The 11,082-nt window shown below is 61.9% G+C and overlaps 1 protein-coding gene across 1 annotated transcript; it reads right to left on the reverse strand.

Annotated features, from left to right (window-relative positions):
* Positions 1-116: 116 nt before the first annotated feature.
* LOC120752725 (uncharacterized) lies at positions 117-11,082 on the reverse strand. Its single transcript, XM_040064281.1, has 9 exons — positions 11,009-11,082; positions 10,210-10,336; positions 9,186-9,296; positions 8,546-8,812; positions 6,134-7,887; positions 3,175-3,519; positions 2,259-2,379; positions 1,767-1,880; positions 117-1,121 (listed from the first exon to the last, which is right to left on the reverse strand). Exons 1-9 carry the CDS (start codon positions 11,042-11,044, stop codon positions 130-132), a joined length of 3,867 nt encoding a protein of 1,288 aa, XP_039920215.1. The 5' UTR covers positions 11,045-11,082; the 3' UTR covers positions 117-129.

Consider the following 11,082-nt stretch of genomic DNA (forward strand, 5'->3'; position numbering starts at 1 on the left):
GCGCCGAACGGCACGGCAGGCTCCCTCCTCCTCCTCCTCCTCCTCCCGATACCCACGGGGGCCACAAGTCCCACGGCATCGTGGGCAAACCGAAGAACCACCCGTCCCTTCCCCTCCCCAGCCCTCTGGCTACCGATCATCCTGGCTCAGAGCCTCCAGCTCCGGCTCGTGTCCCGGCAAGCTGCCGGCCGGAGAGGCGGCCGCGGCGTGCACCTTCTGGTGGTGGTTCAGCGACTGCCGGTGCCGGAAGCTCTTGGTGCAGCCGTGGCACTGGAAGGGTCGCTGCTGGGTGTGCCGGCGCTGGTGCTCCTCCAGCGACGCTTTCTGCGGGAAGCTCTCCGCGCACTCGATGCAGCGGTAGAGCCGCTCCCCGGTGGAGCCGGGCCTCGCCGGCCGGCCCGGCCAGGCGCTGCGGAGCTGCGGCCCGTGGATGCGCTGGTGCTTCTGCAGGTGGTGCTTCTGCACGAAGCCCTTGCCGCAGGCGGGGCAGCGGTACGGCCGCTCGCCGGTGTGGATGCGGTAGTGCTTGTTGAGGTTGGATTTCTCGTTGAAGCTCTTGCCGCAGGCCGGGCACTGGAAGGGCCGCTCGCCCGTGTGCAGGCGCTGGTGCCGCAGCAGCGCGGCGTGGTGGGCCAGGCTCTTCCCGCAGGACGTGCAGATGAAGGAGCCGTTGCCCTTCCTCGCCCGGCTCTGCTGCCGAGCCAGCAGGTTCCGAGTCAGCCGGGCGCTCTTCCAGCCCGGCGGCGGCGCCCGGGGATCGTCCCGGGGACTCTGCTGCTCCCAGCCGGGCTGCGGCGAGGCCACCTCGGCCGCGGGGTCTTCTCCCGGCGGCATTCCCTGGGCGAGGGCGAACGGCTGCTCCGTGGGGAAGGGCAGGCCCGGGGCAGGGTGAGCCTCCACCGGCACCACCACCGGCTTGAATTCCCCCAGGCAGAATTCCCCCAAGCCCTCTCCGGCCGCCTTGGGCCCGGCCACGCCGTGGCTCTCCCAGGAAACCGGCTGCTCCTGGCCGAGGGGAACGTCCTCGTCCAGCCTGACCGCGGGCACCACGGGCAGCGCCAGGAGCTCAGCTCCGGCCTCCTGCGGCTGCTGCTCTTCCGTCTTGATGACGATCATCTCACCTGTGGAGAGACCGCGGTTCGTTCCCGGGAAGAGAAGTCCTCCCGTGCCTGCAGCTCCAGAGTGGGAGCGGGAGCAGAGCTGAGAGGAACCAGGACCAAAGAACCAAAGGGAGCAGGAAGGGATTCCCAGGAGGAGATGAGGGGAAGAGGTTTGTCCAGGCAGCTTGTCGGACCTCAGGGACATCACGGAATCATGGAATTAGTGAGGTTTGCAAAGCCCTCCAAGATCATCAACCAAGCACTGACCCGTGTCCCCAAGTGCCACATCCACACAGCTTTTAAATCCTTCCAGGAATGGAGACTTCACCACTGCCTTGGGCATGCTGCACTCAATGGACACTATGGACTGACAATACAATCCTCACAAAAAAACCAAACCAGGGGGAATGTGAAGACAAAGCTGAGGTGCAGAGTCCTCCATCCTGGAAAGAACCCCACCAGGATTGGCAGAGTTTAAGTGGGTGAATCCAGGGGAAAGGATCAAAGCAAAGCCACCCCAAAGCAGAAGGGAGCAAGCATCCACCCAGATGTACCCAGCTCCAGAGCCACCCTCGCTGAGCATCGCCCCAGGTTTTCCCATTTCCCATCCTTAAGAACTCTGTGGGTTGGCGGTGCCCATCCTCAGCCCCCCTCGCTGTCACTCACTGTCACCAAGCTGTCCTGGCACCGATCCCTTCTCCGGCAGCCCGGGGCTCCCTGGATCCTCCCTGTCCTCGGCTGGTGGCAGCAGGGCAGGTTTGGAGCCAGCATCCTCGGACCCTGGGAAGGAGGGAGCAATGGGATGAACTGCTGACAGTGGGACCAGCCAAAGCTGGAATTCCAGGACATCTGATCACACGGGCCACTGGCAACCGAACCATGCACGCGATTTTTGCTTATCCCAGGAAGTGGCTGATGGGCGCCCAAGCTCCAAAATTTCAGCCCAAAATTAGTGAGTATTAAAATGCAGGACTCTCTGCAGCAAATCCCTGCGGGGTGATCCATGTGTTGTCCACATCCCAGGAAAAAAAAACAGTGCAGGAACACCGGCTGCAGGACATGTCACCTGGAACCCCCCCATGCTCCACGTGGGGAGGGTTTGAAGCTGCCTCAGCCCGGGGATGGCGATGCTTCTGACATGATCTGAGTGATCCTCACCTAGAGGGACGATGGCCTCGTAATTCCCCTTCCTGGCGATCCCACGGAGATCCCGGCTGTCCCCGCTCCCCAGCTCCTGCTCCGGCAGAGCGGCCGCCTCACCCTCACCAGCCGCCGGCACCTGGAAGTACAGGAGGCTCCACCTGGGGGTCCCCAATGAACCCCTCCCCGAGCCCCAGGAGATCCCTGGGGGTCCAGAGTTCCTATGGACATCGTGGGGCACATTCCCAGACACCCCAAAGAGGCTCAGCCGTTCCTCCCCAGAGCAGGGGCAGATTCCCAGGATCCATCCCAGCAGCCAGGTGAGCAGTGACCCCTCAGGTGGGAGCAGGACAGGTGGCACCATCCCATCTCACCCCAGTAGGGTCTGAAACACTCGGGGTGGGTGTTCTGCTCCCCCTCTTCCCTGGGGACGGGGACAAGCACCAGAGGAGCCGTGTCCCGCTGGCTCTGTGCAGCTCCTGAGAGCCAGCAGCACATCCCATGACCACATGGTCACTTGGGGCACTTTCCCACTGCTTTGGGCACATCTCTGTGACCTGCAGCCTGTCCCTGTCACCCTGGGCACATCCCTGTGAGCTGGAACACATCCCTGTCCAACTTCGGCACATTCCCATTAGCTGGGGTTTGTCACCTCTGGCATATCCCTGTTATCTGGGGCTCGTCCCCACTACCTACACCCCATCCCTGTCACTGAGGGCACATCCCTGTTCCCTGGGACTCACCCCCATGACCATGGGCTCATCCCCGTTACCCAGAGCTTGTCCCCGTCCCCGCTGGCACGTTCCGGTCCCCATTCCCCGGCCCCTTTGCTCATTCCCTGGGGCTGGTTCCCTTTCCCCGGGTCGCATCCCCGTACCCCGGGCCCATCCTGTCACCGTCCCGGTTCCCCGGGTCCCGACCCCGTCGCGGTTACCTGTGTCCGCTCCCTGCCGGTGCCGTTGCCGGTGCCGGTGCCGGTGCCGGTGCGGTTGCCCCCGCAGCGGCAGCGGCGGAGCTGGCGCTGGATGCGGCGGAGGCGGCGGGAGTTGTCCCTGAGGAGCGCGGCCAGCCGGGCCCCGCCGGCCCGCACCGTGCGCTCCAGCCCCGCCACCCGCCGCTCCAGCCGCTCCAGCCGCCGCTCCGCCGCCTCCACGCTCCGCTCCAGCCGCCGCTCCGCCGCCGCCCTCAGCGACAGCCCCGCCGGGGCCGCCCCGCCGGGGCCCGCGCCGGGATCGGGGCCCGCGCCCTGCCAGGCCTCGGGCGCCCACTCGGGGTCCTGCTGCGGGGGGAAGAGGGCGGTGAGGGGCGGCCGGGCCCGGGGTCCCGCCGGGGGCGCGGGGGTGCCGGTGCCCGGGGTCCCGCCGGTACCTGAGCGCGGCCCCACCGGGCCATGGCCGCCCTCAGAGCCGCCGCCGCGGCGCCCCCTGCCGGCCCCGCGCCGCCCGCGCCGCCCCGCCCGCGGCCGCCGCAGCGAGACCCCGGCCCGGGCACGTCCCGCGTACAGCTCCATCACATCCCAGCTCCATCATATCCACAGCTCCAGCACATCCACAGCTCCATCATATCCACAGCTCTATCCCATCCACAGCTCCAGCACATCCCATCCACAGCTCCATCACATCCACAGCTCCATCATATCCACAGCTCCAGCACAGCCCAGCTCCATCACATCCCAGCTCCATCAGATCCCAGCTCCATCATATCCACAGCTCCAGCACATCCACAGCTCCATCACATCCCAGCTCCATCAGATCCCAGCTCCATCATATCCACAGCTCCAGCACATCCACAGCTCCATCACATCCACAGCTCCATCACATCCCAGCTCCATCATATCCACAGCTCCATCACATCCACAGCTCCAGCACAACCACAGCTCCATCAGATCCCAGCTCCATCATATCCACAGCTCCATCATATCCCAGCTCCATCATATCCACAGCTCCAGCACATCCACACCTCCATCCCATCCACAGCTCCATCATATCCCAGCTCCATCATATCCACAGCTCCATCACATCCACAGCTCCATCACATCCCAGCTCCATCATATCCACAGCTCCATCATATCCCAGCTCCATCACATCCACAGCTCCAGCACATCCACAGCTCCATCATATCCACAGCTCCAGCACATCCACAGCTCCATCACATCCACAGCTCCAGCACATCCACAGCTCTATCCCATCCACAGCTCCATCATATCCACAGCTCCATCATATCCACAGCTCCAGCACAGCCCAGCTCCATCATATCCACAGCTCCAGCACATCCACAGCTCCATCATATCCACAGCTCTATCCCATCCACAGCTCCAGCACATCCACAGCTCCATCATATCCACAGCTCCATCATATCCACAGCTCCAGCACAGCCCAGCTCCATCCCATCCACAGCTCCAGCACATCCACAGCTCCATCATATCCCAGCTCCATCACATCCCAGCTCCATCATATCCACAGCTCCATCACATCCCAGCTCCATCCCATCCCATGCACAGCTCCATCACATCCCAGCTCCATCCCATCCCATGCACAGCTCCATCACATCCCAGCTCCATCCCATCCACAGCTCCATCCCATCCACAGCTCCATCACATCCACAGCTCCATCACCATCCCATCCATAGCTCCATCCCATCACAGCTCCATCCCATCCCAGAATGGGTCAGGTTGGAAGGGACAATCACAGTGGCTCATCTGGTCCCATCTCCCTGCTCAATCAGGGTTATCCCAGAGCATCGGATTGTGTCCAGACCATTCTGGAATATCTCCAGTGAGGGAGGCTCCACACCCTCTCTGGACAATCTCTTCACTGCACAGTCACTGCACAAGGAAGTTCTTCCTCCTGTCCAGGCAGTTTCCTGCCTCTTTCCTGTTCCTCTTGTCCTGTTGCCAGGTCCCACAGCTCTATCACTCCTGTCCCATCCTACCTCCATCCCCATCCCATTCTGTCAAATCCCACCCCAATCCCATCCCTACATCCATCCCATTCCCATCCACCCCCGCTCCATCCATCCCCTCTCACCCCCATCCCACCACACCCCTATTTCATCCTCATCCCGTCCCCATCCATCCCCACCCCAGCATGAGAACCACAGCTCCAGCCCTTGAATCCCCTGCGCCCAGCAACGCCCAATGCCATTCCCAGACCCCCAATCCCATCCCATCCCCACCTCAGAGTGGGACTGCAGCCCCCAGCAGCAGGTGACACCCCCCATGCAGCGTTCCGTTCTCTCTTCCATCACTCCATCCCATGGATCCCATTCCTGGTGCTGCCCACCCTCCTGGAAGCCCCTCAAGGAAGCCACATACAGCATCCAGGTTTCTACAGCATTTATTGGCACTCTCCAGAAAAGGGACGCACTCCCAGCATCCCACCCACCCCACCAGGGCTTGGGAACAAGGAGCCCCCTTCACGTGGGCCAGGCGGGTTGCCCATGCTCCAGCCTTCAAACGGAGAGGGAGAGAGGGCAGAAGGCCTGACAAGTGGCCTCTGGTCCCCAGGAGGTCACTTCAAGATCCAGCAGCAGCATCGCATCCCTGGGAGTCACTTCAAGGTCCAGTAGCAGCATCCCATTCCCGGGAGGTCACCTCAAGGTTCAACAGCACCATCTTATTCCTGAGAGGACACCTTGAAGTTCATCAGCAGCATCCCATCCTTCACCTCAAGGTCAGACAGCAGCCTCCTATCCTAGGGAGGTCAACTCCAAGTCCAGCAGCAGCACCCTGTGTCCGGGAGGTCACTTCAAAGTCCATCAGCAGCATCCTGGGAGGTCACCTCAGGTCTCTGGGAGGTCACCTCAAATTTCAGCAGCAGCTTCCCGTCCCAGGCAGTACACCCCGAGGTCCAACAGCGGCCTCCCGTTCCCGGGAGGACACCTCAAGGTCTGACAGCAGCACCCCATCCCTGGGGCGTCACATCCTGGCTTCCCACCCCGTCTCCTGCCGCGGGCGTCGCCACGATGGGCACCGGGCTGGCGCAGGTGAACGGCCGCTCCTGCCGCCTGTGGATCCTCTGGTGCGCCTTGAGGTGGGAGAACCTCTTGAAGGTCTTCTGGCAGATGCCGCACTGGTGGGGCCGGACGCCCATGTGCGTCCAGTGCTGCCGGACAAAGTCCGAGACCCAGGTGAAGCTCCGATTGCAGCAGGGACACCGGATGAGGTGGTGGCCAGTGTGCCGGCGCTGGTGCACCGTCAGGAAGATCTGGTTGGAGAAGGTTTCCAGGCACTCGTTGCACGTATACATCATTTTTCCAGATGACCGCGAGCACCTGGCGGGGCCGGGCTCCTTCCACACCTTGCCACATTCCCTGCTCGGGGCTTTCGGCTGGGAGGACGGGCACAGGGTTTGGCTCGGACACTCCTCTGGCTTCGAGGCCTGGCAGGTCCCGCTGGGCACCCAGGTTTGGGGCTGGGATGTTGGGCACTGGGATGTTGGGCACGGCCCTTGGTTGGGACACGCCTTCGCATTCGAGGGCTGGAAAGTCCCGTTGGCTGCCCAGGTTTGGGGCTGGGATGTTGGGCACACTGACCCCTGGCTGGGACATGCCTTTGCATCCAAGGGCTGGCAAGAGCCCTTGGGCGCCCAGGTTTGGGGCTGGGATGTTGGGCACTGGGATGCCGGGCACGGCCCCTGGCTGGAACACACCTTTGCATCCGAGGGCTGGCAGGCACCGTTGGCTGCCCAGGTTTGGGGCTGGGATGTCGGGCATGGTGTCCCACTGGGACACTTCTCTGGCTTTGAGGCCTGGCACGTCCCGTTAGCTGCCCAGGTTTGGGGCTGGGATGTCGGGCACGGTGTCCCACTGGGACACTTCTCTGGCTTTGAGGCCTGGCACGTCCCGTTGGCTGCCCAGGTTTGGGGCTGGGATGTCGGGCACGGTGTCCCACTGGGACACTTCTCTGGCTTTGAGGCCTGGCACGTCCCGTTGGCTGCCCAGGTTTGGGGCTGGGATGTCGGGCACGGTGTCCCAGTGGGACACTTCTCTGGCTTTGAGGCCTGGCACGTCCCGTTGGCTGCCCAGGTTTGGGGCTGGGATGTCGGGCACGGTGTCCCACTGGGACACTTCTCTGGCTTTGAGGCCTGGCACGTCCCGTTGGCTGCCCAGGTTTGGGGATGGGATGCTGGGCATGGCCCCTGGCTGGGACACACCTCCAGCTCCGAGGGCTGGCACGTCCCGTTGGCTGCCCAGGCGCGGAGGTGCCGCCTGATTTTCTTCTTGGACATGAACTTGCGGTCGCAGTGGACGCAGACGTAGGGCACCCAGTTGGTGTGGCCACGCTGGTGGATCAGGAGGTTGATCTTCAGCAGGAAGGTTTTCCTGCAGATGGGGCAGGAGTAAAACTCCCGGGCGGCGTTCCGCTGCCAGGCCGCCGGCCGGCCAGCGCAGGAATCCTTCTCCGGTTCCCCTGGGCTGGGATCTGCCTGTTCCGTTGTTCTGCAGAGAGCTGGTGTCACCTGCTTTCCTGGTTCTTCAGGAATGTCAGCCAGCAGATCTTGGCCACTATTCCCTGAATCTTTCACAGCCTTGTCTTCCAGACCTTTGTCCTCTTCCAGACCCTTAGAGGAGGTTTTGGGCATTGATGGCTTCTCTGCAGCAACTTCCTCCTGCGGCACCCCCGTTGGGATCCCTGCTTCAGCATCTCCTGGGAATTTTTTAGATACCAAACATCACTTTTCCACATGGTTTTAAGGCATGAACAGCAAAGGGCTTTGCTCCCACCCTCCCTCACTTCCCGTCCTGTTCCAAACCAGCGCAAATCCCAGCCCTGCTCTCCTCTTCCAGCTCGGTCTCTGGACTGTGTAAAAGCCCGGAATAGCCACAGTTTATCCCTGTAGACACCCCAAGAGCAGTCTGAGGTGGAAAACGTCACCCAGGGGGACAGGGGACTCCGACAACCACCCTGGGGCTTGTCTGGGCAGGTGCAGGGATGCCATGCCGTGCCTTATCCCAAACCGTTTCAGGGCTGGTAACAGGATTTGCTGCCTGTTCCTGGAAGCCCCAGGCCTGGAGAGAGGCCCACCAGAACCCCTCAAGGTGCTGGCCCCACCAAGGAGGGATAAAAGGTTCTGCCCCACTACCTGCTGCAGGGGGAAAACTGTTCTGACCCATGGCTTCTCGACAGGGCACAGAGAGCAGGAGGGGAGGGGACAGGGTTGGCTGGCTGCAATCTGCCAGGACAGCAGCGGCTTCCAGAGGGATGGGTGCTGTGAGGGCAAGAGCAGCTATGAAGGTGGCTGAGGAACAGCCAGGCAGGGATCCAGGACCCCTCGCAGCAGCAGCAGGATTTGCCAGGCACTCACGTGTGCTGCTGTTCTCTGGGACCACTGGGCTCCTCCTTTCCTCCTTCAGGTTCCTGCTTTTCTCTGCCGGGCTCCTGTTTTCCTCCACTGGGTTCTTGCTTTTCTCTGTCAGGTTCATACTTATCTCCACTGGGCTCCTGCTTTCCTCCACCAGGTTTTTGCTTTCCCCTACCAAGTTCCCACTTTTCTCTGCCACATTCCCACTTTGCTCCACTGTCTCTGTCTCCAGCAGCGTGTCACCGCTGGTGCAGTTCTGTCGGGCTGGCTCTGTGGAGGACAAGGACATTTGGATTCACCAGGAGCCACTGGAGAGCTCCAAGGAGCCAGTGCAGGATCCCATTCCACAGGGTGTCAGGACCCCTCACACCCAGCAGCTGCTGGAGCAGGGGTTTCCAGGCTATATCCACACATCCCAGCAGGTTTTCCCTCACAGCAGACACCTCCCAGTCCCTGGAAAGTGTCCCAGGTTGGAAAAGGCTTGGAGCAATCTGCGCTAGTGGAAGGTGTTCCTGCCCATGGCAGGGGGTTGGAAAGAGATGAGCTTTAAGATTCCTCCCAACCCAAACCCAAAATTCTGGGATTCACAGTCCCAGTGAGCAGCCAGAAGCTCCTGGCACAGATGACGCCCAGTGTCACCCACCTACAGCCAGCTCTGGGGACACCTCTGCTGCCTCGGGCTCCGATTCTGGCGGCGTGCTCAGCTCTTCTCTTTCCAGCTGCAATAACAGCTCAGGCTTGGACAGCGCACAGTCTGGGCAAAAGAAAGGGAGACATCAGGGGCATGATAGGACAGGGACTCTGCACCCACTGCTGGGCAACAGAGCCAGTCCCAACCCAGGAAACTTCATCTCCAACCGAGGCCACGACGGGAGTTATGGATACAGGCAGGAAACAGCAGGCAGAGCTGACAGGGGAATATGGAAAGCAGCCTCTGACAGTCCCCTGCGAACAACTGCAAGAAAATCCATCCTTGTTCTGTCCCTGCTACAGAAATACCTGTTCCCCCAGAAATTCACCTTGCAGATAGGAAAATACCCTGAATGACAGGAAGGGAATTGGGAGGCTCTTTGACTGGGCATATTGCCCAGAGCCTGAGGGCAGTGCTGAGAGACCACCTCGAATCCTGGGGGCAGTTCTGGGCCCCTCATGCCACGGGAGACATTGAAGAATTGGAGCGTGCCCAGGGAAGTGAGGAGACCTGGGGAACAGAGCACCAGGAGCTGGGAAAGGGGCTCAGCCTGGAGAAGAGGAGCCTCAGGGGGATCTTTTGGCTCTCCACAACTCTCTGACAGGAGGGTGCAACCGGGAGGGAATCAGGATCCGCTCCCAGGGAACAGGACAAGAGGAAACAGCTTCAAGGGGACGTTCAGGGTGGATTTTAGGTAAAATTCTCATGGAAAGGGGTGTCCCAGGCAGAGAATTTTGGAGGCGACAACCCAGGGAGATGACAGCACCAACAATGTATCTGTTCTCCACGAGGGAAAGACACCAAGCACTTACTACCCTGTCCTGCGTGTCCCTGCCACGCTCCAACCGCTGCCAGAGGGGACAGGGAAAGGAGAGGATTATTTCAAAGCTGGAGATTCCAGTGAAGGGCAAAGAAGCAGAGAAATGACCCCAAGAGAGTTCCCTGGGGCTGCCAAAGCGGCGCAAATGCAGCCTACACAGGGACATCAGCATCTCGTAGTTGCCTTCCATGACGCTCCGGTACATCTCCTTCTGTCCCTCGTCCAGGCTTGCCCACTCCTGCCGGCTGAACTGCACTGCCACATCCTCGAACAGCAGCGGGACCTGCAGCACCGGCCGGCATGTGGGACAGGGCAGCTCCCCCGAACAACTCCCAGACCCTCAGACCCTCCCCCAGCCCTTCAATAGCTCCAAAAGCCCCCATACGGAGTCCCCCTTGTTTATTCCCAGCCTCCTAAACCTGTCTGCTCCCAGCAGCCCACTGGATTCACCCCCAGTCTCCTGAAACCCACCGCAACTCCTTGCAACAGCCCCCAGGTCCCCAGGAGCCCAATGGATTCATCCCCAGAGTTTCTTGAAACCCACTGCTGCCCCCACCCGAACGGCTCCCGGTCAGCCGGGAATCCACTGGATTCCATCCCGTCTCCTGAAACCCACCGCAGCCCCCTCAGGAGCCCCCCAAATCGCTCCCAGCCCTCAAGAGCCGCACGGGCGATCCCCAGGCTCCCTCCCAGCCACAAACCCTCCTTCCAACAGCCCCATAAGCGACCCCCAGGCTCGCCCTCACCCTCCCTCCAGCCCCTAAGCGCCCCCCCGGTCTCACTCCCAACCTCCAGCCCCACAATGGCTCCATAAGTGACTCCCCCATCCCGCTCCCAGCCCTCCTCGCCCCCCATCACTGCCCTCAGCGCTCTCAGTCTCGCTCTCAGCCCCACAAGCGACCCCTCCCCTCGCCCCCTCCGGGGTCCCCCCCGGTTCTCCCATCGCGGCGCTCACCCCGTGGAGCCGCAGGGCCGCCTCCGCCCGCTCCATCCGCCGCTCCAGCGCCTCGAGGCGCGCCCGGAGCTCGG

This window comes from Hirundo rustica, chromosome 1 (genome assembly GCF_015227805.2).
Source record: "Hirundo rustica isolate bHirRus1 chromosome 1, bHirRus1.pri.v3, whole genome shotgun sequence".
In the NCBI taxonomy this organism is placed as follows: domain Eukaryota; kingdom Metazoa; phylum Chordata; class Aves; order Passeriformes; family Hirundinidae; genus Hirundo; species Hirundo rustica.

Bases quoted from the DNA above. Each gene is read 5' to 3' on its own strand.
- LOC120752725 (XM_040064281.1), bottom strand. From the start codon at position 11,044: ATGGAGCGGGCGGAGGCGGCCCTGCGGCTCCACGGG. The intron at 8,813-9,185 runs GTGGGTGACACT...TGTCCTCCACAG, and splicing joins GTCCCCAGAGCTGGCTGTAG to AGCCAGCCCGACAGAACTGC. The intron at 1,881-2,258 runs GTGAGGATCACT...CCTCCTTCCCAG, and splicing joins CGAGGCCATCGTCCCTCTAG to GGTCCGAGGATGCTGGCTCC.